This window comes from Corvus cornix, chromosome 3 (genome assembly GCF_000738735.6).
Source record: "Corvus cornix cornix isolate S_Up_H32 chromosome 3, ASM73873v5, whole genome shotgun sequence".
Taxonomy (NCBI): domain Eukaryota; kingdom Metazoa; phylum Chordata; class Aves; order Passeriformes; family Corvidae; genus Corvus; species Corvus cornix.
The window spans coordinates 24,484,543-24,505,688 of record NC_047056.1 but is presented as its reverse complement, the minus strand read 5'-3'; the positions used below and the strand labels follow the sequence as shown (position 1 = coordinate 24,505,688).

At 38.4% G+C, this 21,146-nt stretch overlaps 1 protein-coding gene across 2 annotated transcripts in view; it reads right to left on the bottom strand.

Annotated features, from left to right (window-relative positions):
* MTA3 (metastasis associated 1 family member 3) overlaps nucleotides 1-21,146 on the bottom strand; it is a 136,788-nt gene that overhangs the window by 31,027 nt on the left and 84,615 nt on the right. For both annotated transcript variants that reach the window (XM_039569009.1, XM_039569010.1), the window contains exons 15-16: nucleotides 14,304-14,390; nucleotides 9,365-9,511 (exon numbers count right to left, since the gene is read on the bottom strand). In XM_039569009.1, coding sequence (XP_039424943.1) covers nucleotides 9,365-9,511; nucleotides 14,304-14,390 — 234 coding nt within the window. The remainder of the gene's footprint in view (nucleotides 1-9,364; nucleotides 9,512-14,303; nucleotides 14,391-21,146) is intronic.

Here is a 21,146-nt window from a genome sequence, read left to right as displayed (position 1 = left end):
GCATAGCTCTATATGCCAAATCTATAAAAACTATGCTTAGCCATGATTGTCCCAAAATACTCAGACACACTCTCACTCAGTTGTCTGTGAAACTGAGAAGATCTCCCCAAAATGAACTGAGGAACAACTGAATTTTCCTGGAAATTGTTAAACAGTGTATTTTTGAAAAGAACCTGACAGACACTGTTAATGCAGTGCCAGCAGCAGTTAACTCCAGGATATTACCATATTGATAACTCAATAATAAAACCCAGCAAAGAAGTGAAGAAAGATCTGTTATATTTGTAAATGTCCCTGTTATATCATGCAATAAAACCATTGTCTGCTTTTTGCATGTATTTTTCTTGCTGTAAATACTGAAAAATCATCTAAGTTGCCAAACATTAAAGACCTGAGTATATCCATTAAAAAAAGGTAGGAAAATAACTGTTTAATAAGTAGACATAGTCAAAAGAGTCTAGGATCTAGCAGAGACTACTAATTGAGGTGCCATTGTTACACAATTTAAACTCTTACATACTCTGATACACAAATATTCAGACTTTAGAACTGAGGAGACACCAATTTCTTCCAGAAAATAATTACGCCCTGACTTGGCAGGTTCTGAAAAACACTTATGCATGGACACACCAGCCAATTTTGCAGAAAACTTTTAATTAAGGCAACTAAAGAAGAAAGGCCTTGCTTAAAAAGGCAGTCACGCAGCATTCAAAACTTTTACGAAAGGTCTGCACTCCAGTGCAAACTCCAGAGCATCAGAGCTTATTTAAAAACCACAAATATCTTGGTGTTGAACAGAACAGAAAAAAAAACTTTGGATGTTCAGTTTTATCTGCCATGTTCTAGAGTGCCTTAGGATTGTTATAATCTGGCTCGAATTTTAGTGAAACTGTCACCAGTGGACACTTGGTTTATAAATGAGTTCTTACAGCAAAGGATTTTGTGCAGGACAATGATCTGTACTTGCACCACTTCTGCAGAAGGGAACTCCAGGATAGAGACTGATTCTCCCTTTAAGGCCAATGAAGTGTCAGGGAAGTGGATTGCTCCACTTTAAGCAGAAATGGTCAGACATCATCATCACTAACAAGGGTTCTTAGTGCTGTGATGCAGGCAAATTGCAGTAAATGCAGCTTCAGTGCTGACAAGATGTTTATAAGTTTATCATTGGGGAGAAATTGATGTACCAACAGAAGAAACTGCCTAAGATGCTCCTGTTCCCTTTCTACAACATATTTATTTGAGCTCAAATAGGAATGAGTAAGCTGTAGTAGAAATTTCCTCACAATAGAATGTGCTTTACCAACCATATTGATCAATCAAGTGTGTCTCCCTGTTTCCAGGCAGTAGGAGACCATAAAATTTCCGCACTGTGAAACCATTTAGGGATAAATCAGGAAAATGTACACTGCTAAGGGATGGTGTCAGCTACATAATTATTTCAAGTTTACATATTATTCCCCAGCAATATTGCTGCTGTTATTTTTTATTCCCTTAAAAGTTCTTCAGGTCAGGACAGAACCCATATCAGAACCCTTTTCCAGCTGTTCACATGTTATTTGTATATGTGATATTCTTTATTTCTGCTGATAGAAAACTTAATTACCTGGTATTTCTGGTTTTTATGTAACAGGATCATTGACAATACTAATGGGTGAAACATGTCCTACTTTTAAAACTTCCAGAATAAATATGCTTGAAGATAATTTGATTTTGACATATGGAAAATAAAAGCAGACTGGCAATAGCAGAGCTGTTTAATCCTAGCAACCTCTCATCTTATCTGCATAAGACTTTAAAGGTTCATTTCACCCAGGACGGACCACCTTATAAAAATGCTGAGGAAAGACTGCTTCATTATTTCTTCTGCATTTGGGTTATGAATGTTTTGAGTAACCAAACATAATTGTTTTTTTCTTCCCAGTTTGTAGCAACTGAACAAGTGACTTTGTTAATTCAAAAGTATTATTAAAAATAAATAAATATGTATCTATGCCTAAGAATAATTTTTGAGGAAGACCCTTATTCTCCCAAGACAGAAATTTTAAACACTGGAGAAAGAATATACAGATGAAAAAAAGAAAAACCACACAAAATTATCACAGAGCAGACACAGGATCTTTCCAGTTCCACTACCGAAGCACTTTGTGAAGGTGCCTTGCCTATTGCATTATGTCCTAAAATTGTTAAGAACTATTGCTCTGCAATCACAGCTTACAAAAAATAATCAAACTACTTGACAATAATCATACACAGAAGCGCTTTGAGTATGAACTCCAGATCTTGAATCCAGAACACGTAATTCAGGAGGTAATATGCAGCTAATCCTGTTATCCAACAGACAGGATTCTCTTTCTGCAACTGTAATTCTTTAAAATCATACTGGGGGAAAGTAGTGATTCTAGGAATTAAGCTCTGGCTATCTCCATTGTGGTTTAAATGTTAACTTAATTACAGTGTTGTTTGCTGTTTTAAGAGCTGATTCATCCTGCCAATTAGAAAAGCCAGGGTTACTGCAGTTTCATGTCTACATGTTACCTGCATATTAAAACAAGAAACACTGATTCAACAGCAGAAATGGGGCACTTTATCATGAAGTGCCCTTTCCTCTACATGGGATCCCACCTCTTGCTCTTTCTGATCCCTGCTGTCACCAGTATTACCAGAAACACGTGCTGCACTGGTGAGTTCAGGGATGCAACACTGCCAATCTTCCATAAGCATTCATTTCCTTGGCACAGCAAAAGCAAAGGATCTATGGCACACTCGAAGCAGTGCTTTAAGGCATGAATGTGACTCTAGATCTGTGCTTTTCTTGTGAATCAATTGTAGGCAAAGAAGCCTTACAAAACCAAAGATACGTTTTTGAAATAAAGGAATAAATGCAGAAGGAATTCATAATAGTCCCTTATTCAATTTCTAATGTACTTTCACCCTGGGAAATAAATCACATTTCTCAAGATATAGTAAACCTGAGCATTTCAGTTGAATGGAAATTGTATTTTGACTTTGGCAAAACGAAAGTAATGGCGGGCTGTATTTTAAAAAAACCACAACTTGCTTAGGAATAGTTCTTTGTCAGAGGAAATCCAAGGAAACCTGGGTTTGCAGAAATGCTTTTGCTCCTCCCAAGCACTCCTGTGACCAAATTACACTGCTTACCTTTTCTCACTGAAAAATACCCTGCACTTTAAGCAGTCTTCAGACAGAGAATGGAAGACTGTCCTTTTACTTGTCACCCAAGGAGCTCAAATACTTGGAAGATAACTGTAATGTGAATTCAATGTACATGTTTATCAGTGTGAGAAAACAAATTATCTTCTAAATTTAAGAATTCTAGGGAGAAAAGATATTTCTCTTCTATTTTTTTAACAAAAATATTTTCCTCCTACTTGGCTATTTTTCATGTTATGTCATGATATCATTTGCATCACTGGGTTTGGAGGAATGAGGACAAAGAGGGAAGTGGGGAAATCATCTACTCACTGTTTTATAATACAAAAATTTAAATAGGGGAAAAGAAATTACTCAAGATATGCAAACATGAGATGCACTAGCTTGGTTCTACAAGGGATTGACAATGTCAGCAGAAGCATCCTGGGGTAATTAAGGCTTGCATCATTTTCTGGGCACATTCTTTGTGCTCTGGAAGTTGTCACTAGTTCATCATCTTCAGTATCATCATTTGTACCTCTGCAAAAACGAGTGAATTTACTGACCACAGAAATGTAGGCTTTAGAGCATTTTAGTTTTCTAATCAATATTTAAAATGATTGCTTCTAAATGCACAGTGAAAATAGAGAGAAATTGTCTACTCTTGTGCAAGTTTCAAAAATTAAAGGTAAAAAGGTTGTTAGGTCAATCTCTTGAGGGTCAGAGATGGTTTTAATGACTTTGTATAGAATGGCAGGACTAAGCTCTTAAGTATTTCCTATAATGATATAAGCATAAAAGCAACATATTTGGGGAAGTAACTAAGAGCCATAAGCATCCTTTCATAGTCCTTTGCTTCCCCAGTAAATGACAGTAACACAGCATCATTTTTTCCTGAGAGATCTATTTTCCATGCTCACATTTCCATCAATACCAGTGCACACATTTGACTGAGAAATCTATAGCTGAATATTTTAAAGCATTTTCTGCCTATACTAAAGACCAAAGCTAGAACACACATGTCCTAAGCAAACTTCAGAGGGAAAACTGACTGTGGAGCAATATATAGCTTTTGTCTCCCACTTTTGGGAAGAGTGAGTATACACAATCCAGCATTAATCATACCTTGTGTTTCAGCATGGAAGAAATGGCAAAAGTGGATTCACATAGGCGCTTGTTTGTCACAACTCATTCCTTCTCGTTCAGTCAGAAATCACTGGTATGTTAAACGAGGCTTATAACAATTTTGGTTTATAGTTTATTAATGTGTAAAAGAAAATCTAAGGTTGTCTTTTTTAAAGCAACAGAGTGTCAGATGTTTTTTCATGCGCAATCCATGCCGCTCCTCTGCCACCGCAGCAGAACATCTCCGTCTCTACTGAAAGATAGCATCGTGATAACAACCACCAGACACCTTTGAGAACAGACAACTCACTCACTGCTGAAAAATTTCAACCTAAAGTGAAAACTCCTTCCTTTTTTTATGTGTACTTTCACATAGAGTTATGTGAACTTAATTATAATGAAGCGTGTATTATAATTGTTTTCTCTGTTTCAAGAAAATTTGGGAAAGGAAAAGCTTCAGTCTCCCTGCTTGTCAGTTAGGCTGCTTATATTTTCATCTGTTTGTCAAGAGGAAGTCACAAATTCCCCATGGAAAAATAGGATCGAAAACTAAGCCTTTCTTGCTCATCTCCTGAAGAGCCAATAGTCATAAGCACAGAGAGAAGGATTGACCAGAACAGCATCTAAGAAAGAAGGTACATTTTTTTGAGGTCTTTCTCCATTTCCCAGTTTCTCATGTCACCTTCTCATCCTACTGGCCCAGAGATGTGTGGGTTCCTAGGAAAACAGACCCCAAAATTGTTGCCTCATTCCTAGAGACTTCATGTATCTGCTGCACACTTCAGTACATTCAGGAACAGAAATTTGACTGTTGAAAGAATTCTCTTTAAGGCAGCAGGACATCTCAGACTGAAATACAGCACAAAAGGTAAGGGCAGGGCAGAGAGGAGGAGGATCAGGGCTGTTGAATCGTGTCTTCAACTAGGAAAAACTGGATCTTTTATTTTTGCCCACAACTCATGAAAATGGTATCAACAGGCACAGTCTGATTTCTGCACCTCATTAGTGACAATGATGCCTTGGACATCCTGCTGATATTCTGGTTCTCATGCTTGAAAGGTATGGAAATGCTTGCCAGATGGCAGAGATTATTCTTGTGTAAAATGCCTCTACCTGATGTTTCCAAATACTATAAGCAAAATTACCATTACTCACCCTGCCAAAACAATAGACTGATGTGAAACTTGACTACTTGGATGCACTGGTCCTCACAGTTAAGCAGCTTGTGGGAGAAAGTAATTGCTTGGAATAATTTCAGACACTGTAATTTAAAGATCAGATTCAAAATATCTAAAGCACTTTACAGTCACACCTAAATCTTCCCATCATCAACTCCAGTCACAAAATTGGATACATGTAACCTTCTGCAACATCGTGATTTTCTGAAGATGGAATTTTCCCACTTGAAAGAGGCTATCTTCACGGCAGAGAACCACTTAAATATCTTGTGCTGACTTTAATTTCAGCAGCAATTGAAATGCTGCATCTCAGAGTAGTTAAAAGCTCCACCGTGTACATTACACAAAAACTGCTCAAAGTACTGTGACTTTTTTTTCCAGAACAGCAAAATGCCAGTTCACTGGCATTTTTCACTACATCTGACAGAATACAGGATTTGCTGTGGTTTGAAAATAAAATGAAAAACACTTTTCTAAGATCATCCAGCAAAAGTCTTCCTCCTAAAGCCCACTAAAATAAGGGACACAAAAACCTACTAGATCCTCTCTCTAGCTACAATATACAGTGCAATATTTCTTAAGCGGTGCAATTTCACTCGTGTCCATGCCTTACACCCAAGACTGACACTCAATAACGATATCAGGGCACAACATCCCCATTTATGAAGAGATAAATGAGCTCCCTCATCATTCTTGACAATGATCGAGCAAAATCAGTCAAAAATGCCTGACTTCCTCACCCCTATCAATTGCACCAGACCCTTTCTGGAGGTGCATCCATGGAAAACTAAAAGGGAATCTTGTCCTGCATTGGCTAAAAACAAAACTCAAGCCAATGTAAGACTTGTATAAGAAAAGCAAATCATATTCTTGTTTATTTTCTTAAAAGCATTTAACTAAATGTTAATGATGTTTCTCATAATCTTCCCCCACTTCCCCACAGAGGCTTTAAAAAGTGCCATTTCTATAATGTACTGCTATATTCAAAGCAAATAATTATTAATTTGCTCAAAAAAAAAAAAAATTCTGTCAAAATAAGGCACTCATCTAGGCAGTAAGATTGACTTAAATTATGCTAACCTAAATATATATTTGCACAAGCCTAGGCAACATTTACTTGAATGCTGTAAAATACTGTATATCTTATGTAAACATATTTATGTGGCTTTCTCACAACGAATTTCTAATACTGTGGGGAAAAAAGTAGACTTGAAAATGCAGACAGTTCTATGTCAATAACATTAAGATTATGAAAACAGCAAGACATGAAAGTTATATTAAGTCCCCCATGCTCCTTTTTGTTTGCTCATTTCATCAAAGCATGCACCAAAAGGCAGACTCTGTCATCATCTCCATAGCAGGCTTTCTGCATACTGTTAATTGATACAAGGCAATTAACCCTGGAGCAATCGATAGTATTTTGGAACCAAAAAAGCTTTTTATTATATTTATAGTAACATAAAAACTGTGGGGGCTGGCAAAACCTTTCTCTGCACAAATAGTACACTATGGTCAGGGAAATGACACAGAAACCACCACGTCCCAAGTTGATCTGGTACTGAAGAGAAGCTGGATAAAATACAAGAAAAAACCCTGTATTTTATATTTACCAATAACCTGAGGAGGAGGTAAATGGTGAATATTGAAGGTAATCACCGTTAAGTCAGAAGAATCAGAATCTGTGCTGTTGAGTATCATTACTACTGGTTTGTTAATTTTTCATTGCATTTTATTTACACTTTTCCACATTTTAATTAGAGCAGCAAGAATAATAACCAAAATAGCCATTTTTAATACGAAGATAGTAATTTTTGCACTAAAAAAAATACAGATTTCACTTATTTAGGATATATGCTTTCCAGTAGGTTGTTTTCACAGAAAACAGATAAGCAGAAATATCTCCTAAAGCAAAGACTTGCAGTTCTCAATTCTAATTTTTCAAATTAGATGTTATTTTGTGCAAATTGCTTAACACAGTTAGCTGGCTGTTTGATACAAAATAATCATGTACTAATGACTGGTTTTACACACTCTATGCTTTGAAGAGAACATCTATACTAAGTAGAAGAAAAATTTTACATATTTCCAAGCATGCCTCCTTATAGGGACATAAGGTGGGGCTTAATCACAATAATTACCTTGAACTTATTGCTACAACCTTCTCTGCAGGAGAAATGTGCAGGTTGTAGCAAGATGGGGGTCGGTCTCTTCTCACAGATAAAAAGTGATAGGACAAGAGGAAACAGCTTCAAGTGACGCCAGGGAAGGTTTAGGTTGGATATGAGGGAAAGCTACTTCACTGAAAAGGGTTGTCAAGCACTGGAACAAGGGAACCACTGCCCAGGGAAGTGGTTGAGTCACCATCCCTGGAGGGATTTAAAAGTTGTGGCATGTAGGGTTTAGTGATGGGCTTAGCAGTGCTGAGTTAAGGGTTGGATGTGATCTTTGAGGTCTTTTCCAATGGAAAGGATTCTATGATCATCTTTTGATCATAGAAAAAGTAATTCACTGCTCAAAACTTACATGGAGAGTCCAGTTTAATGGCCAGCATTGGTGCACGGGGAGGCCTTCGTTCACATTCTCATGCTCCAACTACTAAACCATCCATGCAGAATTCCACCCTCAAAGGCTGCAGTGGAAATTCAGCATTTATGGCTCTGCCTACTAATGCAGGTATCATATTTTCTTCCAACTGAGAGTCCCTTGGTTGTCACCTTTGTCCCCCAAAGAGCCTGTGTTGCCACGAGTGTTGTTTGTCTGTGGTGCAATAGCTTCACGCTGAGCAGAGGTGCAAGCAATCCTCTCTTCTGTGTATTCTAAATAACCATTTCTTGTCAAAGTATGTCATGATTTCTATCTAGGTGTTATTAAATGAACAGTGGGTGTTTTCCCTGCAATATACAAGTAGTGTTTGCACGACAGAAAAACACAATTATGGGGAAGATGATGGAAAATGAATCAAGGATTTCTCCCTTTATTTGGAATACTATTTCTATTAGCTTGTCTGAAAGGCAATTCCTCTCCTTTCTACCTTGACCTATTCTGTGAAGCATGAAAGCAGATAGACACCTCTTTTGTGCACATCATCTCCTGAACAGTCTGTTTGAGAGCTCAACGTCTGACAGATTTCCACCCTCAATAACCTTATTCAATTACAGAACAAATAAGCTAATGGCTTACAGAAGTTATATCTCACAAAGAGATATCAGGAATGCATGCATGCATTTTCTTTTAGTGCAAACATTATATCCTGCTGGATTCTCCTATTATTTGTACATGAGATAAAACTGCTTACAGTTACAGTTGAAAAATCTTTCTGTTTGGTAATGATAAAAAAAATAAAATCAATAATGCACAGTCATTTTCAGGATGAAAAATAAAGATCATTTGAGAAAAGTTAGTCTTAGCCACAAAGGTCCATCCTTTTTTTTGTTTTTTTTTCTGCACAGCTTCATTCCTGCTCTCAGCTTGCACCGAGGTGTAATGAGGTGGCTGGATACACCAGGCCTAAACATCACCTCTGGCACTGCAAAGTCTACAGAAAAAGCCTCTCCTGCACCTCTATGATACACCTTTTACTTCCTTCTCTGCAGGGACAGTGGTTTCTAAGGTACAATGCAAAAAGCCAAAATAAAACATGCTGCATCTCTACCTTCACCAAATTTGTTTTATTCTTTTCTTGTCCTTCCTTTTTAAATCAAGATCAGTAAGGAAAATGGTAAATGGAGTTTTTGTAAGAGATGGTATTAATATATCCTTCTCCAATGAATAGGCACCACCATTCATTGCAGTGCTGCTATAAACATACCATCCATATCTTACCCTCTCATTTAATGTCATCTCAGGTTCACAGAAAGTTTTGCAATTCAGAGAGTCAAAGAATATTTCATTTATATTCCTTCACGTACCATCAAGCCCGTTATGATGGCTGTAGTTTCTTTTTCCCAAAATACTTAATGAAGAGTGATTGGAGGGTGCAAGCAGTCGTTTTGCACTTGGACTTTGAAGGCTTGGTGTTGACCTGATTACATTGGGTTTCACAGCAGGATGTATCTCTGTTTGAGACAAAAGAGAGAGAAATGACATCTACTTGATTTTAAAAGAAATAAAACAATCTATTCCACATATGAAATTTACTCTTGATTTCAGTGAAAAGAAAGTTCCTTCTGCACTTGTGTGTTTACAGGACCTTGAAAAACACTTCAAACACAAGTCCCCATACCCACAGGCCCTCCTAAGTAAGAGAAATCTATTTCACTTTAGATTACCCAAGTTCAATTCCATAGTGAAGATATGTAAGGATTTGAGGTTGAAGAGCTAATAAATATGAAACAATCTGAAACAGGTGTGTTTATAGCTTCCTACCCTTTTGGGGTTTGTACTGAAGCTACACACCCACAGGTTTCAGCAAGCAAGTAAAAGCATTTTACTATAGTGAAACCACCTCAATACCTCAAGCTATTCAGTATTTTCTGTCACAGTAACAAGCTTTAAGGGATCTTCCCACACACAAGTCACAAGGTGCAGGAGGTCAGGGGGCCAGACACTGTCAGGCTCTGCAGCTAAAACTACCCCAAAACTGCAGTGGGAACACTCCCATACAGACTCATTACTGGGGAGCTTCAAACATCCCAGAGTATCCATTTCATGGAGCAAGATTATTTTGGAGAAGGAGGAATAAAGAGGATAGGAGGCAGCAAAGCACATCTGGCCAGCACATTTCAGGATGGCAGCTGCTGTGCTTGCCAGGAGCTGATACAGCTGCATGGAAATTTCTCAGTTATCTGCCAGATAAAAGTGGCAAAAGGAAGCCTCAGTTGAATCTGCTGATCCCTCACCAGGAACTGGCTGAACCAATTAATTAATTCCCATCACACATTTGGGTTCAAAATGCCACCACTGTGTACAACCTTGGATGGACCCAAATTTGTGTGGGAAGTCAGCAGCCCAAGGGCAGGTCCCAGCCCTCTGACACAGCCACAGGGCACCAGCTGCCTGCACTGCACAGGTTATGAGGTGCTTGCAGCCCAATTACAGCAGCCCCCCGATGACCCCAGGCAGCAGAAGAGGCTGAGAAGGTGAGGGCAGAGGGGCTGGGTGATCAGCAGAGTCAGCTGCCCAAGGCAAGTGAAATCAGAACACAAAAACTAAGTACTTTCCCATTTGCAGTCCAGGTTTACACCTCCCGAAAAGTGCTTCTTTCTGCTTTTCTGTTTATAAAATGGGGCATGGAAGCTGGGAAGATGCAAAAGCTACAGTGAGGCCAGGTATCCAAGGAGGAGCCTCTCCAGCCTCTGCCATCCATGGCTATCATGCAGGAGAAAGAGAAACCATTGCATGAGGTCAAAGCCCACTGCAATAGCATGTTTTTCCTCCTTCAGGAATGCCCAAAGTCTGACATCCAAGTGCTTGCCTACCCTGCCTGGAGCTCTTGGTCTCATGGCCTTGGCCAGGCTGTACTGGAACAGAGTGCCAGGAGGAGACAATGCCAGCAATTTTCACACTGGGAAAGACTTTGCTTAATTGTTCACCACTGGTTTGGTTGGGGCGTGCAACCACACTCTCCAAGCATGGACATCCTCCCACAAGAAGCTTTGAGAAGGCCAGGTAAGAAACAGCAGAGCAGAGAAATGCACAGGCAAGGTTTAGAACAGCACAGAGGAAAGGTAAAGGTAACCAGCCACTTCAGGGCAGACCTGTCGATTTGATGTCACCTAATTTCCCACCACTTAATTAGATGAGAGCTTTTTACTGCCATTCACTGCAGTATTCATCTGCTTTGCATACAGAAAAGATTTCATGACATGTCCCATTTTTCTTGCTGTAGGGAACAAGCATCTTGTATTTTGCTTTTTTACTAAAATGGGAACTGAGGCATGCTTAATGTTACGAACAACACTAATTGCTAAGGTAAAACTTTAAACTGAAATAGAAACACTTGTGCAGTTTGCTGAAGGTAATTGGAAATTGCATTCTAAAGTGTTCATTTAGCAATCTTTTCCAGTTTTCTGAAGGAAATGGTAGATTTCCAGGGCTAACAACACTAAAATATTATTTTATTTGCCAAAGAGCTCCAGCAGCAACCACAATAATCCCAGCAGTTGCATTAACATATGAGAACTCCATCTCCTTTCATCTACAACTTATAGGAGAGCCAATTTTATATTTCCAGGGCAAGCAAACAGTTGAGGAAGGAAGCATTTCCTTCCTTCAACTTGTCTTCAGTTCTGAAGTCACTAATCCTCCATTAGTTTACCACAAAGTCTGTCTTTTCTCTTTCTGCAGTAGAGGAAGGTAGCAAGACCAAGCTCTACAGTTAAGTTCTATAAAGGAACTCAATTAAACAGCCAGGACAACTTCCCAAAGGACTGAGTCCTTCCTGTAGGGGCCCTTACATCTTATTTCACTCCTCCTATACATATAGAATTGCTTCAAATATTTTCATGCTTTAGATCAGCACTTACTAACCAGCTGCCTCATCATACCTGAGCAGAGAAATGAGGTATTTCAGGGGTTTTGCCTATTATCCCTTCATATTATTGTATTATGGAATAATGGTAATTAAAATCTTTTAATTCCTGCTGCTCTTATCCTTGATCTATTGCCTAGCACTTCACTGAAAATATTCTAGCCACCTGCACCGTGTGCTAACTCAAAAAACTGATTATAGCATTCAAATTATCCCATTACACGTGTAACAAATAACCAGTGAGCCACATTCTGAAATAAAAATAAAATAGGAGTAAGAAACAATGTTTCAGTAACATATTAGGAAACCATTTTATAGGACCAGATTGCAGCCTCAAAAAAGTGAATAACAACAACAAGGCTAAAAACTTCCCCATTTCTGCTCTGTCAGTAGGGTGAAAAAAAAAACCAAACCCAAAGTAAACAAAGAGAAGCTGAAGTCTTCTACTGAGTCACCTCAATAAACATCTTGGATTCTGGAGAGACTTAGGCAGCTGCACCTTTCTCTCACCTCATCTCCTCAACAGGTATCCCAGCTGGAGGTGTTAGCCCGTTTTCCTTATAACTAGGAGGTAATACAGGACATTTAATTAGCCAGGGGTTCACTTTAGGGGCTTTGTTGTAGGGAGCAGAGTGATGACTGAGGAGATTACAGGGGATTAGCCCCAGCTCTTGAGAGGACAGGGACTAATTTTAATGCCTACCTCACCTGTGGAACCTGCAGCCCAGATGCAGAGCAGGGATAAAGGGAAGGGACAACCCAGGATGTGCAGGGGACTGAAATCCTCTCTGCCTTACCAGAAAGGTTGAAAACAGTAGTGCCCTGAGACACACTGTTAATCATATGCCAATAAATATCTGTGAGAACAGCACAACATGAATCTTAAAAAGAAAACAAATGCCTCCTATACAAGCTATGACATGATATTTAATACTAATTTTTATGAGGAAAAAAATGCAAGATTTACTTATTTACCAAAACATGCAAATAAACAAAAAAGATCACAAACAAACTAAACTAAAAAAATCCCACCAAGCCACATGGCAAACAAAAAGCCATGTTCTAGCCATCCCTTTAAAGCTAGTTCAGATGCATGTATTCAACTGCAAAACTTCGTATCCCCATAACACACATTATTTTCCTCAGCTGCAGTGAGATACCTTTACTTCCCATACAGTCAAATACTAAGCAGACTCCACAGATAGCTGGCATATTTTAGCACTGTTAATCTTCTACCAGACCTTCATGTAAGTACACAAAATGCTGTTTGACACTGTTCATCCATTTACTCCCATTAAACCTACAGACTTAGACTCCCAGAGGGATCAAGACAACTCCTCAAAGACTACATAACACGGTACTAAAAACATGTGGTGCCTTCTAAGTTTGCCCATGTTACCATTTCCTCTTTAGATGCACAGACAGGTCAGCTGGATGAACCATCCCCCGTCCAGCTTCCCCCCTTACAACCACAAGTCAACCGAAGTAGTCCTTTCAACACACTGTCATTAATTCCTTCTTACCCACATTCTTGTAGTATTTTGACAAAATTGGTGTTCTGGAAGAACAGTTGTAACTACACTAATAGCTGATTTCTATTTCAGTAAGGCAAGAGACTTACTGTTTACTTTGATCTAGTACAAAAAAACCTCCTGGTGATTGAAATTATGAGCAAAACATCAAGACTGAGCTCTACACTCAGCTTCACTTCTGTAGAACAGGATTAATACACAGCAGAATTATTCACTGCTTCTCTGATCAATGGATTGATTTCTATATTCATTTGAGGATTAACAACCTCTGGGTTACCACAATTCTTATATGACTGTACAAATATTTAATAGTCAGTGATGGTTCCTTGCAAGGAATCACTATTACTAGAATTTTTCCTCTCCCCATTAACTTATGGGTTCAATGTCCTCTTGGCTGTGAACTCAGTCTACATTTCACTGCACCTTTTTAACTTAGGTCATCACATTACAAGGTCTGTGTCTTAGTGTGGCTGAGGTCCCCTTCTTTTAAGTAAAAAGTAGTACTGCAAATGGATTCAAAGGGCACAGTAGAGCAGCCCTGAGCATACTATCTCTCCTTTGAGCAGTTACTCTTTTTATTTAGACAGGCAGACAATTTTTCAGATTCTAAATTGCATGAAGTTTCACTCTGACACATTAAACTGGTATCAGGACTTCTGCCTGTATCCTGCAAGTTGCAGTTTTGCAGCTGGTAGTGGACCACCATTATTATTAATTTATTAACTTCAGAGTTTTGTCGTGTTACTAAAAGCATAAATCTCTCTGTGCATACCAGATTATAAAGCTTCAGTACACACTGAATGTTCATTTGGGTTTTGTTGTTACTCTCTGGAGGCAGATACGCACCTAAATACCCAATGATACATGACAGTGGTTTTCTGGTGCTTTTTATCTTCAGAGGGTTCCCAGCAAGTTCACAATGTCGATCTGCATCTGAGAATTTTAAAGAATAAAACTCAGTTTAAATATTTTACCGTTACAAACAGATTTAGGACACAGCAACCAGTTTCTGACTTGCATTTTTAACACAATTTTCTTTTTTTCTTTTAGCCCACCTTTTAGATTCTCCTTTTTTTCATCAATACTTCTAATCATGGATATTTAAAGGCAGGACATGTCCCCATTCATGCAAGTGATGTTACGATTTTTTTTTTTAAGTTAATGTAAGATTTAAAACCAGTTTGATGGTATTTTTTGCTTACAAAGTCTTTCTGGAGATAGTCAGCCAGGCAAATGAAACACAGATGAAAACATGAGCACTAAAAGAAATGCAGTTTGTGCTACTAAAAATAATTTACATTGAATTCTTTCTTGTTTTCTACAAGCTTCTCTGTCTCTAAATGGTAAGGATTTAAAGCTGGACTACTGATTTTTGTCATGCAACTCTTCACGGTAAACTTTTGAACAAAATGGTCAGTTGTAACCAAGTATTACAGAGCTCAAAGGTCTCAAAGATTGTAACTTTCTGCTAAGTACATGAAAACTAGCAGTGCAGCAACTGCCTTAAATTTCCTGCTGCTACTGTGAATACACAAGCAGAGATTCCATCCACATGTCCCAAACACAAAGTGTTAACATAAAGAGGTTCATGGTTAGACATTGAAGTCAATCAACTTAAGGTAAAAATTCACAAGACACTAGGTTTCAGTAAATAATTTCAAGACTACTGGAAATATAATTTTTATTTTTAAATTATTCAGAATGACTGGGTTATCTGTCTTCCATGAGCCCCTAAAAATCCTCATATAGAGGTTCCAGTATCCCTAGAACATGGGTATTTTGTTGTGGACAAAATTGCATTCATACAGTGATTGTACAGATCAAGAGTTCTCTCACATGGAATTAGTCCCCACAAATACCTACCTATAAGTATTCCTTCCTTTGCACATGTAGATCTGCATTTTCTAACAAGGTTTACAGGAGGGACACATTATAAAGAGATTATAATTGCAACTCCACCCTGTGTTTCACCAAACTCTTCCTGTTTGCTTCATTCCAGCACGAGACAGAGTAAATAGTAACACGAAGAGGATAAGACACCGTATAGAACAATTTACAATCGCTTTACCTATTCTAATCTAGATCTGTGCAAAAATCACAAGTGACTGGAATATGTAGTTCAGATGTTCAAATGTTTTCAGTGCAGCAGACAAAGCACAACTTACTTTAATAAATTAAGGAATCTACCTGAAATTCTAGAAATACCAATGGGTTTCAAAGGTACCAGAGCCTTAATGCTGAGTACATGAAGTACTTAATTATTTTTTCTTAATCACAAAATATACCGTGTTCAGGGGGAAAAAAAAAAATGCACAAACCTGCTGCCTGGAATATTTTTAATATTCCTGAAATATTTTAAGTGGTGGAGCAGAATGATGTGTCTCCACTGACTCCCTCAGTAAGACAAGCAGAGGCTATACAGTATTTTACAGTTACTCTGAGAACAGCAAAGCATCACCTAAGAAGTAATTAGCAAGAAAATTTTCCATCTATGTGTCTTCACTGTAAAAAATATATTGAATCATGGAGTATTAATATGCTGCCTGGGGATACATACTGCAAGGAAAGCACAATTTCCATGCTTGAGATAAAGCATGTTCACCAAAGGTGAGTATTCCAAAGCACACCTATCTGCTGAAACAGTAAAGTATGTTTAACAGCAGCAAACTTTGATCCACAATAAGGTGCTACCATAAAAAGTATAATAAAGTTTATGATCTTTATGCAGAACACAGAGAAAAACACAGAAGTTGGATTGTGCATCATTCTCTAGTGTAAAACCAGAGAATAAAATTTGGGTGGGAAGTTATCAAAATTCCCAAAATTTAAAGCAAGTCCTAAAATCAAATATGAGCTTTTATATGAACAATAAAAATCTTAGTAAGATCAGTGAAATAGCAGAAGCTATGAGAAAAAAACCTACATTTATAACAGGAGGGAATCTTATATTTTTTAGTGTATTTTCAAATATAGCAAAAGCAGAAAGTGTGCTGGTGTCTGTAGCAATAGATTACGAAGGTGTGAGGCAAACACACAAGAAAGATCAAGGCACAGCAGAAAAGCAAAATGGATTCTTTGCAAGTGTTCATTGCAGAAGCACTTCAAGAAGCTCACTTCCAAAATACTTTTATGAGGAAAGTATGAGAACTGAGTCACATTAAAGTGTCCATAGGAAATATTTCAAAACAAACTGGTTAAGGAGTAAAACCAAGTTACCAGGACCAGGTGGAATTCATCCAAACTGCTGAGCAGACATGCTGCTGGTATTTAATGAATGCTTAAATGGTCTTGGTTCAAGGGAACGAAAACAGGGCAAATGTGATAACATTCATCAGTAAGTAGTCTGCAGAGTGGCAAAAGGTTGCATTATTAATAGAGGCACGCAGTTAAATTTGGAAACATCAGGGGAGCCAACAAAGACCTTGGAAGGGAAAACAAGTTGGATGTGTTCTCGTTACTCAGCGGTGTGTCCTTGCAGCAAGGATGATGATGGCGTTCTGAGCCGCACGCGCGCCCGGCACGGCGGGGGAGGGAGCTCACCTCTCCCCTCAGTCCATGGGAGTACAACAGCCAGACCCCCTGTTCAGCTCTGGGATCCCCACCACGGAACAGATACAGGCACGCTGGGGCATGGCTGAGGGAGACTCACCAAGCTGGTTGGGTGTTTGAGTTCAGGACACACAGGCACTGGGGAAACTGGGTCTGGGCAGCCTTGAGACGAGAAGGACAAGGGGACACCTGGTTGCCACCTGCAGCCTCCCAGTAGCAGAGCACAGAGACAACTGAGCCAGACACTTCTCAGAGGAACACAGGGACAGGACAACACACTCTTCCTGTCTGTGGCAACAGTCAGGCCAGGAGACAGGAAATTGTTAGATTTAAGGATAAGATTATTTACTCTGAGGTTGATCAAACACTGGAGCAGGTACCCAGAGAAGTCGTGCAGCCTCTACCCTTGGTGATCAAAAAGCTCATCTGGACAAAAGGCCCGTGAGCACATGAACCTTATGCATGAGGTGGGATTAGAGACTTCCAGGGTCCCCCTTCCTACTTACATGTCCTATAAACCAGTAACTGCCAGTTTCATAGGTCTGCCAGACCCTCTGAGGGGAAAATGACATGTCCACATGCAGCTGATCTGGCATCCAACCTGGCATTTCAGTGAACTTTTACCAAAGTGTGTCACCAAAGATCTCTGCTGTCCAGCTGTTATAGGGTAAAAGAGGCTTTTTCAGGAATTAGCACCTAATTAAAATTAATTGCCTGTGTAATCCCAAATGATCTGTTCTGTTCAACATATAAAAGGGCAGGAAAAGAGGTGATTAGAGAGTTAAAATTTCCTGATAACAACTTTCTGAGCATAATCAAAGCTAAAACTGATAGCAAAGGATAGCAGCAGTATCAAGCAATGCATATAAATGAATTCCGAAGGGGTCAAATAACTGTAATATATGGCTATAATGATGGCTTCTACACCAAGCAGAAGAGTATTCATGGAGTCAGTGTCAACAGCTTTCTAAAAATATCTAGACAATACTAAAAAGAAATCAAAATCAGAATACTAGAAATTACGATGACAGGAAAATAGAAAACATGTGACTTTCTAAAATTATGGGAAATCCGTATCCTGAAGTGCACATAATTTGGGGCACCATAACCCTACAGAGAATACAGCACAACTAGAAAAATTCTAGGAAATTACATTACAAACCAGAGTGTGAAACACATTTTTTATGAGGCTGTAAATATGCCAAGCACGATGACTGATGTCGGTATTACAGAGGTGAATGAAATCAGTAATGCCAAGAAGAAGATGATAACAAATGAGGCTGTGCTTTTAGATATGAAAGTATTTTCTAATTATTTCCTTTTATAAAAAACTAATTTGTAGGTCTCTTAAGCTTATAGAGACTCTCATTAGCAAGTTATTTCTCTTTGACATTCCATCATATCTCTGTCAAAATGCAGATTATCTAATGCATGTACGTGCTCTATGTATTCCCTGAATCATATCCTTCTTAAAAACTTTGGAAAAAAAATAGTATGCTGTCAATTATTTTGCTGGCTATTAAAATCTGGCACAAATTGTATTCAAATATAACAACAGAGAAAATATTTTCATCCTAGATACAAATAAAAGCTCTTCCATAGCTATCAAATCAAGGATGCAAAACATAGTTTGTGAACTAACACCCATTAATGTTACTAAATTCAGATGAATGGGTAGTTCTATGTCAGTAAAATACAAACTATGCTTACAAAGAGAAATCAGTAACATTTTGCATGTTCTGCTATTTTCACTTGTCTTTGTTTCATCAAACTAGATCACTAGTATGTACTGTGTACCACATTTGTTAATAAATCTGAGGATTTAAATGTATGATAAGTTTTCATCATGATCAGTACCCATTTCCAGATAACTATATGTATATTATACAGATAATATATTACCATGCACTGAAAACATTTTGACAATCATGTCTACACAGACAGCGTGTAGTTATCCAGATTTAAATTACTATAATTAATACATATAGGTATATTGATAAAGCTATATCCAAGCAATGGAAAAAAAAAAAAATCCCTCAAAAGTCTCCCTGTGCTGAAGCAATAATGTTTACAGACACATGGCTCACTGCCAGGCATTTATCAACCTGCCTGTGAGCTGCAAACAGATCTGATCTTATCAGTGACTGCTGAGAAGAATGCTCACTTTGCTTTTCTCTCATTAAGAGACCTTCCCCAGACAGGATGGTTTTGCTTAACTTTCTAAAAAACCATGCAATATATTCAAACTAAAAAGGAGGTAGTGCATGAGATTTAGACCATGAGAATTTCATCTTACCAAAGCAGTTCACCAATTCTAATTATTCCTGAAAAGCCATCAGATAAGTTTATTGTCACCAACCACAGTGAGTCTATTAAGTTCAGGCAGAACAAAGTTTGAGCTTTCCATGATGGGCTGCGCTCCTAGCAGGAGGTGCTTTGCCTTCTCAACCTCCCCGTGGCCATCCCGAGATTGAACTGGGATGTAAATGCATCATCTCTACTACCTCCTGCTAGCATCTGAGCAGGGGTCATGCTACAGGCTTCATTAATGAGCAAAATCTAATCCTCTGCACTATCTGAAGGAATAAAGAACACAGAACAGGAGCTCGTTTTCGGCCCGTGGATATAATGGGCTGAGGGAGAGGATGTGGGTGGAAGTACAGTAATAGAAAATGCTCTGTCGAAACCTTGTTTCACCCAAAAGATGCTTGGGCCTTAGGTAACCATTCTCAGAGGTATCCGTGCTCCTCCAAGACAACTGAAGTACCTGCAGATGCATTCAGGTACACAGGTGGAATGAAAAACCAATTTATCTTATGAGTGAGCTCTGACAGGCTTGTTCAGACAGTCTCTCTCAGATTTGGGAATCAGTTTCATTTACAACCCGGCACTTCAACAAATTGCACAAGACTAAGCGGGCATAAAACCTGGTATGCAGCTGGGATAAGTGCCCTCCTACCAAACCTCCTGTCTCCAGGTTTTATGGTTTCTGAGTGTTGTTATGGTGCCCAATGCAATATAGTTGGGAAATGCAGTTACATTTTCAAGAACTGGTTTGGCACACACAGAGTCAGGTGAGTCTGACAAAGCATCCAAGCAGCCCTTAGATTCAAGTTTCAGCACACCAACATGGAAAACAAATTCCAAATCAGTTCTTGGGCATTGTAACCATCTTATGCCACATCACATCATGGGTGACCTGATACTGTGGCCAGGTTATTAGCTAAGCATAACTGTAACATTTCTAACACCAACAAAGATATTCATTCAGTACTGTAATTACACTGGATCCAGCATAGGAAATCATTACTGCTAATTAAGTATCTTCTTTGAAAATCTGAAAATTATTTGCTTCAAGATAACCTTAGAAGAGGATTCAGGGTATTCTCAGGAAAAGAGAGACTATGTAGTTATAACATTAAAATTTACAGAGTGCACTGAGAACAGGTCACCAGATGTTAGTACAGGAATAAAACTAAAAAACATTTTTCTTCTTTACTTACTTTTTTTGGCTTTACTAGAGCAAGAATATGACAATGACAATGCAGGTAAGAGCACTGTAATGATTCCACAGAAAGAGAGATTGCCAGAAACAGAACATGGATTGTGGATATGTGTTTGTGTACAGAGAAACATGAGTTAAATTAGTTGAGGTATAATTTGGTTTCCACCATCAGAACATTATTTTAATGTTGTGTTCAAAAACCATTAACAATTGTGACCTTTTTTCTTCAACCTATGTTAGGTCTAATCAGGAAGCATCAGAATTCAAAGAGGCAAAATCGCAAGGTCCGAAATTTGCTTTAAGCAAAAAGAATAATGAAAGAAAGAGACTACAGGGAAGACAAAAAAAAAAAAGTCTTTCTACTCTTGCCGTTAATCTGATGCAGAACTTTTCCACTCAAAGAAGCAAAGACAAAAGTCACAGCACTCCCAGTCTGAAGCAAAAACGACTATTTCCTGCTGAAAAGCTCACCTTTTCAGTCCTCTCTCTTAACACTGAACACGTGTTCTAGTATGATGATTAACAGCTTGATGAAACTTTTTTCTTCTGTTTTTTCTTTTCCTTAAACAAAAGTTTCATATTTTGAAATTTTTTTACTTCAGTGACTGACAAGAAATAGGGATATGGATAAAAAG